Source organism: Aspergillus saccharolyticus, assembly GCF_003184585.1.
Source record: "Aspergillus saccharolyticus JOP 1030-1 unplaced genomic scaffold BP01scaffold_23, whole genome shotgun sequence".
Classification (NCBI taxonomy): Eukaryota; Fungi; Ascomycota; class Eurotiomycetes; order Eurotiales; family Aspergillaceae; genus Aspergillus; species Aspergillus saccharolyticus.
In genome coordinates this window covers 156,450-171,905 of record NW_020290633.1, presented here as the reverse complement: position 1 = coordinate 171,905, position 15,456 = coordinate 156,450, and the positions used below count along the sequence as shown (strand labels likewise).

General features: G+C 54.1%; 7 protein-coding genes across 7 annotated transcripts; 3 read left to right on the top strand and 4 right to left on the bottom strand.

Annotated features, from left to right (window-relative positions):
* Positions 1-1,578: 1,578 nt before the first annotated feature.
* Positions 1,579-4,190, top strand: BP01DRAFT_401875 (multicopper oxidase; the record flags this gene model as incomplete). Its single annotated transcript, XM_025578621.1, has 7 exons — positions 1,579-1,908; positions 1,960-2,065; positions 2,124-2,147; positions 2,213-2,611; positions 2,671-2,868; positions 2,953-3,587; positions 3,676-4,190. The coding sequence occupies 7 exons, from the start codon at positions 1,579-1,581 to the stop codon at positions 4,060-4,062; spliced, it is 2,079 nt and encodes a 692-aa protein (XP_025429901.1). The 3' UTR covers positions 4,063-4,190.
* A 286-nt stretch (positions 4,191-4,476) lies between these two features.
* BP01DRAFT_366925 (uncharacterized protein) lies at positions 4,477-4,929 on the bottom strand (the record flags this gene model as incomplete). The annotated part of the gene is made up of 1 exon (XM_025576429.1): positions 4,477-4,929. One exon carries the CDS (start codon positions 4,927-4,929, stop codon positions 4,477-4,479), a length of 453 nt encoding a protein of 150 aa, XP_025429900.1.
* A 1,457-nt stretch (positions 4,930-6,386) lies between these two features.
* BP01DRAFT_358094 (cupin domain-containing protein) lies at positions 6,387-7,402 on the top strand. The gene is made up of 3 exons (XM_025575356.1): positions 6,387-6,485; positions 6,567-6,987; positions 7,138-7,402. Exons 1-3 carry the CDS (start codon positions 6,442-6,444, stop codon positions 7,336-7,338), a joined length of 666 nt encoding a protein of 221 aa, XP_025429899.1. The 5' UTR covers positions 6,387-6,441; the 3' UTR covers positions 7,339-7,402.
* Positions 7,403-7,518: 116 nt separating this feature from the next.
* Positions 7,519-8,903, bottom strand: BP01DRAFT_358093 (short-chain dehydrogenase). Its single transcript, XM_025575355.1, has 2 exons — positions 8,117-8,903; positions 7,519-8,016 (listed from the first exon to the last, which is right to left on the bottom strand). Exons 1-2 carry the CDS (start codon positions 8,777-8,779, stop codon positions 7,654-7,656), a joined length of 1,026 nt encoding a protein of 341 aa, XP_025429898.1. The 5' UTR covers positions 8,780-8,903; the 3' UTR covers positions 7,519-7,653.
* Positions 8,904-9,313: 410 nt separating this feature from the next.
* Positions 9,314-11,078, top strand: BP01DRAFT_375061 (FAD-binding oxidoreductase; the record flags this gene model as incomplete). The annotated part of the gene is made up of 5 exons (XM_025576874.1): positions 9,314-9,417; positions 9,501-9,835; positions 9,907-9,968; positions 10,026-10,116; positions 10,195-11,078. 5 exons carry the CDS (start codon positions 9,314-9,316, stop codon positions 11,076-11,078), a joined length of 1,476 nt encoding a protein of 491 aa, XP_025429897.1.
* Positions 11,079-12,156: 1,078 nt separating this feature from the next.
* On the bottom strand, positions 12,157-13,831 carry BP01DRAFT_322246 (uncharacterized protein). The gene is made up of 5 exons (XM_025572755.1): positions 13,515-13,831; positions 13,317-13,424; positions 12,850-13,241; positions 12,713-12,789; positions 12,157-12,618 (listed from the first exon to the last, which is right to left on the bottom strand). The coding sequence occupies exons 1-5, from the start codon at positions 13,737-13,739 to the stop codon at positions 12,284-12,286; spliced, it is 1,137 nt and encodes a 378-aa protein (XP_025429896.1). The 5' UTR covers positions 13,740-13,831; the 3' UTR covers positions 12,157-12,283.
* Positions 13,832-14,058: 227 nt separating this feature from the next.
* On the bottom strand, positions 14,059-15,342 carry BP01DRAFT_401863 (4-hydroxybenzoate octaprenyltransferase). Its single transcript, XM_025578620.1, has one exon. The coding sequence runs from the start codon at positions 15,254-15,256 to the stop codon at positions 14,168-14,170; it is 1,089 nt and encodes a 362-aa protein (XP_025429895.1). The 5' UTR covers positions 15,257-15,342; the 3' UTR covers positions 14,059-14,167.
* Positions 15,343-15,456: the final 114 nt, after the last annotated feature.

Genomic DNA, 15,456 nt, shown 5'->3' with positions numbered 1-15,456 from the left:
ATTATTACCAGAGAGGTTGTTGTCAATAAATGTAATTGAGGACCCTTGAACACGCATAACTATCAGGATCATAGATATACCTTGGCGTTCAGGCGGCCGCACCCCCCAGAGGTGTGAGATTGTGATGGGCTGAGAAAGTTTACAATACGTCACCTCAAGAAGTGATAAAAAGCAATTAGTGCTGACGACGGGTCATTCAGACAGCCACCAAGGCTTTCAAAACCTCGCAAGGCCTTCCACGCAGCTATCGGGGCTTGCAAGGCCTTCCATGTAAGCCGTATAAGCAATAAAAAGAACATGATCTAGTAGTACATGCTTGGCCCAGCAGCATGGCAATGGGATGGGGCTGTGGGGGGTGATACGAGTCCCCGCAGTTCCAGGCCGTAAGTTTGAACCAACACAAAGAATCTTGACATAGATTACGTTGTTTGCTTGGCTTGACCTGCGACCGATTCCAGTCACTCAAAGGCCATGCTCTCCTGGCCCTGCGGGACATTGCTAAGGGCTTTGGGGTAATGGAAAAAGCAGGAAGAGGAAGGATCCCAGAAAGAATAGGTTCGTGGGAAGATCTCACATCCGTCTGTGTCAGTAAGCATCCAAGCACGGAAACGTGGACAGCCGCGGGTGCTATGTAGTGTTACCGTGCGCGGGATGTGGTGAGAGCTCAGAGCAGTCGGGATGATGATCGGGTTAGGGTTACGCAGGGCGTACGGACCCTGGAGAGCCGGGCACGCGGGTTGCCCCACGCATCCTCGCAGGACAGGGTCAGTCGTCAAGAGTTCGCAATGGATGATGTTGCCTGAACTTGACGAGGAATCCTTTGATATTACCTCTGAATTGATAATTGTGATGATATTCTCAAGAGTGATTTGAGTCAATCCACCAGGATAGGGCATATGGTTCCTGATTTGTCCGGCTGGCGTTGTCCCCGTGTTGACGAGAGGTTGCCTAAGGGACTACGAACAGACACGATGAGTGTTTGTTTCGAGAATCCCTGCAGGTTATCAGAATGCCAAGATCGAATACGATCGCAGCCTAGCTATGCATGAACACGGACGAAGGGTTCCCGGGAACCGTTTCAAGCCGGGCTCTAGTCCAACTTGCAATGCCCTTGACTAAGATGCAAATGACTTGTATAATGAATATATTGAATTGAATATATTGAACCAGCTTGCAATGTCATATCTCAAGGTGTTACCCGGTAGACAAGGTCCCTAATTTCGGCATTGTGTGTGAACCGTCAACAACAACTGCCCAGCGCATACGAAACTGTACTTTGGTCATGACTATGACTGAAAGCAAGCAAATCAATCCATAGCAGCAGGATAGTACCCCTGCAAGAGCTTATTCAAGATCTGAGTCGATGACACTGACTGCATATACGTCACGTAATGCCCTTCCTGGCAGGAAGCATGGCCAGGATGCTGTCGGGCGTGATTACGAGGTCTTTGACCCATTCCACGGCGACCCCGGTAGTTCCGGATTGGGGGTGAATACAGGATACTTAAGTATGAGCATGCGGTGGACTCGGTGGGGGGCTAAAGAGATCGTTTCCCGCCAGTTCTCAATGGGAGCAGCATGTTTCTCGAAACCTACATTGTCTATATTATCAACTTTCTCGGCTTCGAGCCGAGCTTCTCTCCATTTCGCGGCTTATTTGAGCAAAATGATCTACAAGTCCCGATCACACCAAGCACCCTATCGTTTGTGCCTCCAGGGGCCGCTGAGGATGACGCTACCAAAAGCAGCCCCTTCAGATGCTATTATTCGGCTATGGCGTCCGAGTATACCTATAACCCTTCGGCGAACGACCGAGGTGTTTGGTTAAAACATAGGACCGATCCATCCAAGGACTTCACCATCAACACGGACTATGAAGTCAGGGCCCCAGTTGGGATTGCACGGAACGTGAGTATCTCCTGTGAAACTTCAACGCCGCCTAAGACTTAGCGGGTATAGTACTTTCTTACTGTGGGGGAAGACACCAACCATGCTGTAAACTGGGATGGCGTTGACTTTCCATATGCCAAAGTCTTCAACAAGAGCTTCCCTGGTCCATGGATACGTGAGTATCTTTCCTCTAGAGAACCCACAGGGCTGCAAGGATGCTGATCAATCGATAGAGGCATGTTGGGGCGACGTGCTGAGTACGTATACGAGCCCGCAAGCCATTTCATTTCTTTGCTGACTAGAGTCACCCTTGGCGGCCCAGATATTACCGTTAAAAACACTCTCCCACACAACGGGACGGCAATTCATATGCATGGCATCCGACAGTTCGGATCCGCCCTCATGGACGGCGTTCCTGGCATCACCCAATGCCCCATTGCGCCGGGGGACACCTTTAGCTATGTGTTCAATACAACCCAATATGGATCGACCTGGTATCACAGCCACTACAGTCTGCAGTACTCGGATGGACTGCTGGGTCCGTTGACTATTCATGGTCCCACATCCGCCAACTTTGACAGCGCCTTGGATCCGATCCTGATCTCCGATCATAACCATCGCAGTGCTTTTATGGATTATTACCAGGAGCAGTTCGCTAACCCTGTCGCCAATCCGCCCCGTTTGCCGCCGAAGCAGACTAGTATTTTGATCAATGGACACGGTATGTGTATTCTGATCCTCAATCAAAAGAAATTAACGTGAGTACTAACGCGTAAGCAGGAAGTTATGCAGGATCCTTCCCACTGAATCGGTATCATAAGAAGGTGAAGCCAAATAGACGCTACATCCTCCGGCTTATCAACGCCTCCACGGATAGCACCTTTATTTTCAGCATTGATGGACACAATTTGACGGTAGTGGGCAACGACTTGGTCCCCGTGGAGCCATATACAACGAATCATATATACATCGGGATCGGTAATACCCTCGTCTAGACATTCCCATTTTGCTTTCAGATCATACTGTGTGCATAAACAAATCAATTCTGATATTTCGACTCAGGCCAGCGCTACCACGTTGTTCTGGAAACCCTAAGCCAAGAAGCAATCGGCCAGGGCAAAAAGGGCTACTGGATCCGCACCGAGCCCGCTGATGGATGCCACAATTTTGAAACCTTCCCTGACGACAGACAGGGAATTCTCTGGTATGGCTCGGGCAGCGCCAGTGGACACGAGGAAGGTCTCAGTTTCAAGCCCCCGTTGCCAACCACGACAGCTTGGTCGTACAATTCCACCTGCAGTGACATGCTCGAGCTGGTCCCCGTCGTCCCATGGACCGTTGCCCCGCCAGATACCAGTTTCACCGAGGTGCAGTACCACCCGAACCAGAACGATCCCCTACTGGAGGCGTCCATCACGATCGACACCTTCTTCCTTCCCGCGGAGGGCGAGGATGCAGCCGCAACGGTCAACGTGTGGCAATTTCTGAACGACACCGTCTTCGTCAACTACACTGAGCCCACCGTCAACAACCTCGATCCCCCCTACAATCCCAATGCAGTCATTTATCTCGCCCAAGAACCCCCTGCGGGGTCCCCGCCACAGACATCCACATGGAACTATATGGTGCTGATCGGGGGGAACTTGGAGAATCCCACCCCAGTGAGTGGGGGTCGCCTGGTGCCTGCGGCGCATCCGGTTCGTTCTTTCTGTCTCCCTACCCTAACTAAGTCTCTTCCCTAACACTCCCCACACTAACCTCCTCTTCTCCCTCGAACAACACCAGATCCACCTCCATGGCCACGACTTTGCCGTTCTCCAATTCTCCGAACAGCCTTACAATGGCGTCGAATCCCTCAACCTAGAGCTTGACAACCCCCGCCGCCGCGACGCTGTCCTCTTGCCCAGCAACGGGTTCATCGTCATCGCCTTTAAGACGGATAACCCGGGGGTCTGGACCCTGCACTGCCACATTGCGTGGCACGCGTCCGCCGGCCTTGCGCTGCAGGATCTCGAGCTGAAGGATGTGCTGGAGGCGCAGATAGAGCAGACCCCGCCGACATTCGCGAGACAGCAGTTGGATCGGACTTGTGCCAACTGGGACCGGTGGTTTGCGGACCCTGCGAACCATTGGAATCCGAATGGGCGGTTTCAGGACGATTCGGGGATTTGAGGTTTCTGACGGGTGTTTTGGGTGACTTTCAATTGCGTCACGCTAGTTAGTGTATTGTTGAATTGCCGGTGGTCTCGCGGATGGATAAGGGAGGAATATCATGAATCCGCATCAAGGCGGAAATTAGCACGTCAATGGCTCCACTGCTTACACAATTAAAAGGCTGTGCTGTGCTGGAGCGAATCGTATGTTTTATGAACGATAATTACTTTCCTGTGTGTTTAGCAATTGGCGGTCCATAATAGAAAGATACTGTTACCTAGATGGGTCCCTACGCCGCAGGAAATTGAATCAGATGGGGTTTATATTAATTATGCCGCAGGAAGCTTGTCTACAAAAAAACCCTAATTTCTCGAGATTCAATATAATTCAAATTCCTAAGCACTGCTGACAATACTACGTCCTCTAACATCGTCACTCTTCAAAGTCCAGATTGATACTCACCCGAAGTGTCTGCAACTTCCGACGGTGGGCGGGGTCATATTGTACCTGGTCAAAGAACTGCATCTGGAAGGAGACACCATTAAAGAATGTGACCACCCCGTTTGGATATGAGAACCGGTAGATGCCCCGAGCCTGGTCCGCTAGATCATCGTCTTCGCGGAGTTCTCGATATAGCTGACACCAGTTTCCGTGGTGGATGGCCCCGTACAGCTCCCCGGGTTCCTCCAGCCCCGCCTCGCGCCAAGCCTCGAAGACCTGCCGCAGTCGCTTCTCGTAGTCCGCCCACGGGCACTCGGCCGTAGATATTCCTTGGGTTTGGATTCGAATGAAGTTGTGGCCAACCCGCTTTCGGTATCCCGATCCCTCGACAGGTACCGGGGGGACTCTGGCAAGTCTGATGTCCAGTGATGAAAGATCAGGCATGATGGAGGTCGGTTGGACACATGCTGTTTGTGTTGGGGTGGCGAGGAGAAAGGTCTGGCGTCTTATATATGTTCAGTCCGTGGAGTCAGGTGCATCGAATCTCATGGTGCTTGTTGAAATATCCCGGTGATCGGTAGTGTTCAATGGATTAGCACTCTGGGAAATCCACATCCGAGGGTTGTTTCTCTTGAAAGGCTTAGGTCGATGGCAGCATCAGGTTGGCGATTTTGCTTTGTTTAGTTTAAGGAATGTGAAAGAAGGAATTCGGCCAGAAACTTATATCCCGTCACTTTTGAGTCATGACGCTTGAACTGCGAATGTATGCTTCAAATTAGTCGCTATCCTTTGACATTTTTATGAGTAAAACCATGTCCATGACCGTGAGTGACATGAGGTTTGCATTGAGGGCTTTGTTCCCGCCACCTGATGCAGCATGTCTTACCCTGCGTTCCATGTCTTATCAGATATACTCGAATCACCCTCTCCACCTCCCCCCGGCCCACAGATATCGCCTTGAAATACATCTCATTTGTACCAAACGTCCTCAGCACTAGATGTCCGAATGTCCTTTGCCACTAGTTATAGCGAAGACCGTCTAGCTGTTGGACCACCACATGGATATATATCCCCCCGAGCAGGAATTAAGCACATACGACCACAGGGTGTGGAAAATAGGGCTTCCCGTCCGCTCAGCCGTACTCAAGCCACACGCCGGGAGGTTAGTAGTTGGGTGGGTGACCACCAGCGAATCCCTTCTGTTGTATGTTTTTGTATTCTTGTCATCTTTTTGATGACTTGTTTGGCCTGAACTTCACTCGATAAGGCACCCAATCTTATCCTCACCAGATTGATCGGCGTCCTCGACATAACCCAGTAGACCCTGGCGTTCGGGAGAGGCAGGTCTCCCGCGAGGGATTCTGATCTCGCTTCCCCTCTTGATAAGCGCTAAGATATGCACATTTCCTAGTACATGCAGATATGTCAAGGTTGATGCCTCCATCCCACGGCTCCTTCGACCCTATTGGTCCCCTTCTAGAAAGTTATCACCCGCAAAGCGTCGGTTTGCATCTACTCTGAAGACAACCATCATAGTGATGGGCAGAGACAGACCTAGCCGTGAAATGGAGGCGACGAAAGAAGGATTCGCAGCTATTAGGTTGAAAAAGTTCGTATTTATGACCGCGCCACCTCGTTCCTTGCCATCGATTCTCATCACATTCATGCATTGGGGATATGTGCCTAATTCCAACGCTAACTGGTCCCGCATTCCGCATGTCTTACGCGGGTAGCCCGAATTGGGCTATTGGTCTGCGTCGACGACTCCTCATGGATTACTACCACCACCACCACCATTAACAACCTGACCTGTTACTCGACTCCCCCGCATCAGGGCTGGCAGGCATATAACCCTGAGATCCGTCCCAACTGCCCGCTTCATCCAACGTTCTTCCACTCAAGTTCCTCCAGCATTTCGACGGTTGCACCTCTTAGCGGATGGACTCACACAGCAACATGCCCCCAAGCAACCCCCCATCCGCGCTGTCGGTTCAAGAAGGGTAGGTGATGTGCTCCAGAACACAGACATCCTTCCAGCCCTTCCAGGAAGAAACACTTTCTTTCAATCCTAATCGGAACAGGTTCAACGGTGCCATCATCAGCCAGGAGCGCCACGCCCTTCCCCCCCTCGTCTTCAGCTTCGAGGTCACCTTCCACCTCGCCCGGTGGCCCCCCTCCCTTCGCAACATCAAACCCCCGAAGCATTTCCACCCGTACCAGGAGGAGTACGTGGAAGTCCTGGAGGGGTTCCTGTGCGTGGAGGTCGGGAATCAGGCGCACATACTCACTCCGCAGAGCGGACAATTCCGGATCCCGCCGTGGGTGAACCACCGGTTGTATCCACCCCCGGGCGTCACCGACGGGACTATCCGCTTCCTCCTCTCCGGCCAGGATACGGCGGAATCGTTCAAACTCGACACGATCTTCTTCACGAACTGGTATGGCTATCAGGAGGAGACCGTGGTGGTGGGCAAGCGAGTGGATATGATCCAGGTTATGTGTGTGAGTGTGGGCTACTCTCTCTCTACTCCTCCTCCTCCTATGCGGGACTTTCGTCCAAAGTTCATGACTCTATCCCTGAGATGAGACACTTTGATACTATGTTTTCTTTGCTGAAATGTGTGGGTCGGCGGGTGGGGTCGGTTTGGGCAGATGTTCGATGCCGGTGGCTCCTATCTGTCTCTCCCGGAGTGGGTACCCCTCGGAAAGAGGCTCGCCATGGGGATGGGGATTGTGCTGGGCCGCTGGCTGGGCGGGTTCCTGGGGTATCGGCCCTATTTTGAGCGCTGGACCCGGGCGGAGGACTGGCCTCTGGCCCGCCGCCGCATGCAAACCGCTTCATACAATCTTTGATGTGGTTATATCAACAGCAGCCGACCTACAGAACTAGTATAATACACTGGGCCGGAGACAGTGGCTAATTAGTTAATTAGAGAGTTCAGAATATAATATTCTATTAAATCTCTCTAGCTTATAGAGTCTAAGACTGTTCTAAAAAGAACAAGGAAAATTAGAGTTAATTCTATATTTTTTCGACTAGATAAACTAGATAACATATAGGCACTGGGAAGAAAAGGACTGAATACGAATTTCTAGCAAACAGAAACCAGCCCCTTGAGACCAGACAAAACCAGAACCTGTATGTTGTGTCAGGCTTGGGCCGTAAAATCACTCAAAAGGGCCAACCTGCTCCTCGGTCATCCCCACCCACTCCAACGTCTTCTCCCACAGCTGCTGCTGCTTCTTGGGGTCGCGACTCTCCGCCGAGCTGGTATCCGCTTGTCGCAAGGTGAAGTACCCTCGCGCCCCGGCGAACGCGGGCCCCACCGCCAGCGCCGCCACGTCCAGCGCCGCCTCGGCCGCCGTGCGGATGGTGCGATCCTTGTACTGGAGCAGCGGGCGGAAGGGTTGGAGGATGAACCGTGCGATGAACTGCAGCTTGGCCGGGGTGTTCACCTGCAGGGCGCGCGAATCGCTGAGGTTGCCGGGGTTGACGGCGAGGGCGGTGATCTTGTGCAGTGGACCGGTCGTCTGGATCCATGGGTGGTCATTCGATTTAGTATCCATACAATAAAGAAAGAAAAGGAAGGAAGAAAGCCACAGAAAGAGAAAGAGGAAGAGAGAGACGTACCGCCTCCAGACGAGCATTGAGGGCATACATCCACGTCGTCACCGCCAACTTCGCGATCGCATACCGCTGGAACCCGCGCCCCAGGGCATTCTCGGCCTTGTGGGACTCGGGCACGCTCATCGGCTCCAGGCGGAAGGAGTCGAGGTTTTCCGGCAGGGCTGGCGGGTACACCTCGAGGCCATTTTTCCCGGGGAAATGGGCATCGCTGCTGAACAGGACGATGCGGCCCCCCGCGGGGCCGAATGAGCGCAAGAGACGCAGAATCAGAGCGACGTGGGACAGGTAGGTGACCTGCCAGGTGGTTTCGAAGCCATCCGGCGTCGTGGTGACCTCCCCCTTGAGATTCCAGTAGAAGGCGTTGCAGATGATGCTGATCACCGGGGGGAGCCGGTCGGCTGCAATATCGGCGGCCAGGGTCTCGGCGAAGGCGTGAGTCTCGCTAAGGCGGGCGAGATCCAAGGCGCGGACGTGCACGCGCTCGCGGTGGGGGCCCACGATGTCGAGCAGATGCTTGGTGTGAACATCCGTACTGTCGGCCGAGGGATTCCGCACGGTCAAAACGAGAGTGAGTTGGGGGAAACTGAGCAGAAGATGCTCCACCAGAGGGAGGGCCAGCGAGCCGTTGGCCCCCGTCAAAACCACAGTGCCCGTCATGGTCGCCATTGCCGGTAAGAAATGGGTTCTGAAGTTGCTTTCCCTCTTTCCACACTATAAATTGGGCCAGACTGCTTGTTGGTGGGAGGAGAAAGGAGGGGGGGCGCGGGCCGGCGGACAGCGCGGTATTTTTAGTAGGAGGGTAGCATTCACTGGGAGGGGGAAAAGGAGGCTGACATATATTTTAGTTTGTTTTTTAGTTATTTTGTGTTTATTTAGTTGTTCTCGAATTTGTTATGCTGACCCCTGTAATGAACTAATGCTCAGCCACTAGCCTATGCTCACTCAGCACTAAGCAAGTGCCAAGTAATTAGGGCACAGCTGACGGAATGAGCTTCATGATCCCGGTCCGCTTGGCCTGATAATCGCTTGGATCATGGTGTTGAGAGTCGTGGGAGCATCTATATTCGATGAACACCCCCTCTCGACTCGGTTGGCATCATTCTGGCTCATCCTTTGCTATTCACCGGGTATTGCCGAGCAATGCGTCTTACCTTGGGCTTGGTCGTCTCTTTGCTGGCCGGTATGATCCTGGCCGGCCCAATGGATCCGGTTGAGAGGGTCTGCCAGGAGCTCGCGCAGGGCAATTCCAGTGCTGCCATTCTGCCCTCCTCCAGCCGATACAGCGCGCTATCCGACGAAAATTGGTGGGTGATCTCAACTTCATATGAGGGGCTCCCTCAAGACGGGCCTGGACCCTACTGACGATGCTCCGACTGGGAATCCACAGGTCTGCCACGGCCTGGGCAAAGCCATCCTGTATCGTGCAGCCCAGACAGATAGCGGATCTTCAGGCTATTGTACGACTGGTGACTCGGGACCAGGTTCCTTTTGCGATTCGGTCCGGGGGCCACATGCCGTCCCCGCTGGGCGCCAACATCAACCGGGGAGTCTTGATTGATATGTCGGGGTTTAACAGTTTTCTATACAACTCCACGTCTACCTTGGCAACAGTGGGTATGGGCCAGACATGGTTGACCGTGTATGAAGGACTGGAGGTCTACAATCGTACCGCGGTGGGCGGGCGGGTGCCCGAAGTGGGCGTAGGAGGCTTACTTCTCGGCAGTATGAGTTTTCTCTTCCCCCTACAGCAGATCAGGATGTCGTCAAAACTGACCCGGGATATCCCCCTATAGGTGGGTTGTCATATTTGTCCGACCTGTATGGCCTAGCCTGCGACAACGTTGTTGATTTTGAGGTAAGGGAGGGGTTAAATCCGCTGCCAGTGTCCGCTTGACTGATCGTATATACATAGATTGTCCTTGCTAATGGATCCGCCGTTCATGCCAATGCCCGCGACCATGCCGATCTTTTCTGGGCGTTGAAGGGAGGGGCGAACAATTTCGGTGCGGGATGCCTTGCCTTGCTGGTGTATTGTTCGTGTGGACGTGCCTTCACTAACCCTAACGTCCTCACTCCCACAGGTATTGTCACCACAGCCACGATCCAGACCTACCCGATGGGCCCGGTCTGGGGGGGCATCAAATGGTATTCCAGTGAGCAATTGCCCGCGGTGATGGAGGCGCTCTACGAATACCAGACCGCGCCCAACAAAGACCCCTACGCGAACCTGATGGTGGAGGCGGTGCCGCTGAACAGCACGGGCGGAGTGATCCTCAACCTGGTGTATTTGAAGCCCGAGCCCGCCCCCGCCGCCTTTGCCCCCTTCGCCGCCCTCCCCACCGTCCTGGATACCACGCAGATCCAGTCCTTTCTCACCTTCATGAGCGGAGCCGTGCTCCCCGACCTCCCGCGCTGGGACTGGCACGCGACCAGCTTCACCCCGTCCCGCCGCCTGTACAGCCAGCTCGCCGATCTCTTCCTCTCCCCTCGAACCACCAACGCCAGCGACAGCGACCGTGGCAGCGGTCGCACCGGACCCCTGGCGCAGCTCAATCCCGTCCTCGGCCGCACCTTGTCGGTCGGCTTGCAGCCCATCTCCGCGAGCGCCGTCCTGGCGGGCACGGCGCCCGGCCGCGGCGCAGGCAACGCGCTGGGCCTCCAGCCCGTGAACCAGACCTGGCTCGTCCTCGACATCGGGTGGGAGTTGGCGGCCGATGACGCGCGGGTGCACCGCGCGACGGCGGGCGTCCGGGCGGAGATTGAGGCGCTCGCCCAGCAGGAGCGGAGCGACCTCGAGTACATCTTCATGAACGATGCCAGTTGGGACCAGGAGGTGATCGCGCATTACGGCGAGGCCAACGTGCGCCGGCTGAGGGAGGTGCAGCGCCGGTATGATCCGGACTTGGTCTTCCAGCGGCTCGTGCCGGGAGGATTTAAGCTTGGATCAGGCGAAAGCTTTACATGATTCAAGCTTTGCTTGATGGAAGGCTTGAAGCGAGGCAGTGCCAGAAGGGACGTGCACATACATGTCACAGCACGTGACGGGGGGGGAGGAGGTGGGGGATGACGATGACTGGTAGGATTGGTTATTTGACTCAAGACAGGCAGAGCAGTCCGGAGATAACTGTCTGTTCCATGTCCAGCTGTATTGATTGTAACTGACTGGTAGTTATCGATTATCTACATGACTTGCGAAGAGGGTGATGGTTCCTATGGAGATATTCAAGCGAGCTACGGGTTGTTGATGCCACTATAGTTTCTCACTAGTTCAAGTGACCCTAGTTTGTACTGTATAGTACCCTACAATGTATCGCCAGGCCCACAACTGCCATGTTGAATCACAAGAAACTGTCACTGAATTGTTTGTTACCCCCCGACTCTGGACTTGCAGTGGACTACTTATGACCAACCAAGACATACATACCTAGTGTTTGTGATCACACATCACTAATGCATGCGCATCCGTGAATCACACTGCATCCCCCCTCCTTTTCCACCCTGAGAGCTCTTAGTACTTTTTGATCACATATGGGTTTTACGAAGAATCGCTCAGTCCCTTCTTATCTTTGTTGGGGTTGGGGTTTATTCTAAGTCGATTGTAATTGGGAAAGGCGCTTAATGAAAATTCCAAGTCATTCTGTCCTCCTGCCAGACCCTTTGCACTAATAACCTAATATCTGACCCCTCGGTGGGCCCTGAGAAGTTTCGGCACCTCGGGCGGATTGAGCCGGCGCTTATCAGAGCGACCTACAGTACGAAAGCAGCCCAGGAACGCGGGGCACACACGCAGTACGAAAATACCCTCCCTGGCCCATAATCCTCAGAAATCCATTGGTGGAAACGGCTATCGCTCGTCAAGACCTCCGTATGCTTGGCTGTATTCTGTAACAAACACCGAGGATTCTAGAGGAAGTCCAGAAGTATCATTGTTACCTATATTCGAGACTCATTCATAAGAATAGGATGTATATCTACAGGTGAGCTTCCGAAGGGCACACTTTGAGGCTAAGGGGATCTAATTTACGATAAGGTAGCCTATGGATCGAGCAGTAGGAATTATAAATTATCTGACCAGGAAGGGGAATAAACCCACCAAGAGGAACCAACAGAAAAAAGATACAACCCAAGAGAAAAAGAGGGGGAAAGAGTAGTAGGTACAGTATGTACACCTCAGACGCGATCCGCCAACTCCACATATTCACTACGCAGCAAGACCGCATCATCTCTCCCACCACTGCCACCACTCTTGACTGCAGTCGTGTCTCCCCGCCGGAACTGGCCCGAGGGATGGGCCTCGTACGGCGGGTCGCTGCTGACCAACCCCTTCCGCGAGAAGTAGACGGCCGAGCTGAGTTGTTTGAATCGGTCCACAATGAGCCCCCGCAGGGCGGGGAGGGAGGCGCCGATCAGCCCCACGCACGGTTCCACCTGGGAAGGGATCCAGAAGGTGAGACCATATTTGTCAAATTGCGGGGGCGTCACCCGGCTCATCGCGTATTGTAGCCCTGGTGTGCGTGATCAGTGGGTGGTTGGGTTGGGTCATGAATAGCAAGAAAGAAGGCAGGGAAGACGGGCAGAAGCAAGAAGGCGGCGGCGCACAATATGGATTGATTGAATCAATTCGATTCATCTGGTCGACAAAAACCCCCAGCTTATAAGCAGCTGCAATGCTGGCTCTGCAAGTGAAGGATCAACGACTGGCCGAGTCAAAGACAAAAGGGACCGGTCCAACTTACGCAGCCCCCAGAATCAACACGGCCCCGACACCGATCCGTTTCTGGAGCGGCATCTGCAGCTTCGACACCGGGTAGATCGGCAGGACCAGTAAGATTGCATCGAACGACATGCTGCAACTGAACAGCGCCACCTGAATGTAGTAGTACCGCCAATCATTGCAGTGTTGCTCGCGGAGCAAGGGATTCGTCCAGGCCGCTGAGAAGGGAGTGCAGATGAATCCCTCGATGACGGTGAAAACGATCACGTAGATCATCTGGCAACCGAGCAGGGTCCAGATAGCCAGGAGCATCCCAGGGTAGGAGGCGGCAAAAGTGCGGCGGTAGAGGAGGATCACAGAGCTCCGGATCGTCGCACTCATGGCTGGGTAGAGAAAGGCACTCCCCACAATGCCCTGCTCATTACAGTCCAATGCGGGGCATAGGTCAGTTCCCGGGCAATCCACTGGCAAGGAGGAGGAGAAATGCACCTGATACCAGATCGTGTACTCCGCCAAGGTGATCTCCCAGAGCGGTTTGCCGACTCCTGCGTGGAGGTTGACGTAGGCAGCCATCGTGGTCCAGCCGAGGTAGAGCACCTGTAAGACGGAGAGATTTCAGTCCGACTCCTTCCTCTCCACCCCATACTCAGAGAGGTGCTTAGACAAATGAAAAGATGGTGGACCGACCAGACCAGGCATAATGCAATAGTCATCAGCCCCAAAGGCACCCGTGCGCCAGCGCTGAAAGAGCCGCGCCAGCACGACAAACGCCGCAATAATCCCCAAGATGATACATCCCACAGCGACAGAATAGACCTTGTGAGTATTGTTGATCTCCGCAGGCGGCGGAAGCAGGGCGGCAGTGACCATGGCAGCCATGCCGGTGCTGGAAGAAGACGCCGCCAGACTCATAACAAGAAAGGTCACTGATCAGGCTGGTGCGTTGATGCACCCCGTCACACACGAGTCGCTGGTGGAGCACGAAGAAGCGGAGGAGAGCGCGCATTGTCACCCATCCTGATATAAGGAAAACACCGAGACCCTGCCCGTCTGGCCCCCGCTGGATATAATCATTTTGCTTGAAATTTCTGGTTTTCAGATGAGAACAAAAGCAAATAAGGCATAGAGAGGGGTCATGCATGTCAGGAACTAGATTCACTGGAGGTGATGGTGATTGGATCTCATGCACCCCCCCTTCCCCCCCCCTAGACACCCTAAGCAGGCTCATCTCCTACAAGCTGATTGCCCTACAAGTTGGTACAAAAGTATGTTATTTAGCCAGCCCCTGGCGGCTCGCCTTAAAGATGCCAAGGATGTCTGATGTGCATTTCCAGAGACATTCAGCAATATTCTGCCAACAGGCCCATTCCAATCGCCCCACCCGTCCACCAGAACCCATTGCTGAACCACCACCAACAGTTCTGGCTGTCGCGTAGGTTAACGCGCCAGATCATCAGTCCCAGCGAGGCACTTCCCCCGCCCACTGCAAGGAAGTAATATGGAATCCCGAGCCCGCTGAGCCGCCCGGCCTGCACCAGGAGTCCCGTCATGAGGGCCAGCGCGAGCCACAGCACTATTTTGCTCCTTTCTTGCAGCAACACCGCCAGACTCTTGATTCCGACGCGAAGATCAGCCTGAAGGTCTTGATGCGCGTAGATGGTGTCGTAGATGAGCGCCCAGACGGCTGTGCCCGTCACCAGGCAGAACACCGACGGGTCGAGACTTACCTCGCCCGTCTGCGGGGAATACGACAGGGGCTGCACGCCCATCGCTACCTCTCCCATTACCACCCCCCATGCAAGACAGAACCCCAGCACGAGTTGGGGCAAATGGGTGTGACGCTTGGCGAACGGGTAATAGCTCGTGCTAATAATATTGGGGGTTGCATACAATCCATTGACCCACAGCCCAAATGGCAGGCACGTCAGCAGGAGCACCGCACCGAGTACCTGCGTAGCCCCAAAGAGAAGAGCTGCCGTCGGGGTGATGGCGCCACGGGGGATGGGCCGTCGTCGGGTCCGTTCGACCTGAGCATCCAAGCGTGCGTCGACCAGATCGTTCCAGGTGTGTGCGGCATTGGAGCAGAAGAAACAGCCCCCAAAGATCACAATGCTAGCTCGGACGACATCTCCCAGGGAAGCCTGCGTCCGAATCGCGGCATGCAGGATGCCAAATCCGTGCGGGAAGAAAATCAGCAGCAGTGCGGCCGGGGGCCAAAGGCGAACAAGCTGCAGGTAGGGCAACCATGCCGGCGGAAATACCTGCAGGACGCCAGGATTGTCATTCCCTCCGTACTGCGTCTGCACATGGCTCGGTCGTTCGGACAGGATCGTCTCGGGCTGTTCCTTTGCCGCAGTGTCCCGTCTTGGGACTATGGAATGGGTCTCAGGAGCTCGAGGCTGTCGAAGGGCCGTGATAGACTTCGACATAGTGGGGGGATCTGGTCAGGATTACTCGGGAGTCCCAAAGGAGTGGGGAAAAGGAATATGTGAATATGACGGCCAAGCCAGATATGATCAGAGACAAGTGCTGGATGTCTGAATAATATCCAAGCATGTGGATTTGACAGGCCGTCTCCGTGACCATTCTTATAACTTATCGATGCAGAAACCCCTCTATTATACGCTGG

Excerpts from the sequence above, each read along its gene's own strand:
- BP01DRAFT_358094 (XM_025575356.1), top strand. The coding sequence starts at position 6,442 with ATGCCCCCAAGCAACCCCCCATCCGCGCTGTCGGTTCAAGAAGG. Across the intron at positions 6,486-6,566 it reads GCGCTGTCGGTTCAAGAAGG|GTTCAACGGTGCCATCATCA; the intron begins GTAGGTGATGTG and ends TAATCGGAACAG. Across the intron at positions 6,988-7,137 it reads ATATGATCCAGGTTATGTGT|ATGTTCGATGCCGGTGGCTC; the intron begins GTGAGTGTGGGC and ends CGGTTTGGGCAG.
- BP01DRAFT_358093 (XM_025575355.1), bottom strand. The coding sequence starts at position 8,779 with ATGGCGACCATGACGGGCACTGTGGTTTTGACGGGGGCCAACGGCTCG. Across the intron at positions 8,017-8,116 it reads TCAATGCTCGTCTGGAGGCG|ACGACCGGTCCACTGCACAA; the intron begins GTACGTCTCTCT and ends CCATGGATCCAG.
- BP01DRAFT_322246 (XM_025572755.1), bottom strand. The coding sequence starts at position 13,739 with ATGAGTCTGGCGGCGTCTTCTTCCAGCACCGGCATGGCTGCCATGGTC. Across the intron at positions 13,425-13,514 it reads ATTGCATTATGCCTGGTCTG|GTGCTCTACCTCGGCTGGAC; the intron begins GTCGGTCCACCA and ends TCCGTCTTACAG. Across the intron at positions 12,790-12,849 it reads GTGTTGATTCTGGGGGCTGC|AGCCAGCATTGCAGCTGCTT; the intron begins GTAAGTTGGACC and ends CTTCACTTGCAG.
- BP01DRAFT_401863 (XM_025578620.1), bottom strand. The coding sequence starts at position 15,256 with ATGTCGAAGTCTATCACGGCCCTTCGACAGCCTCGAGCTCCTGAGACC.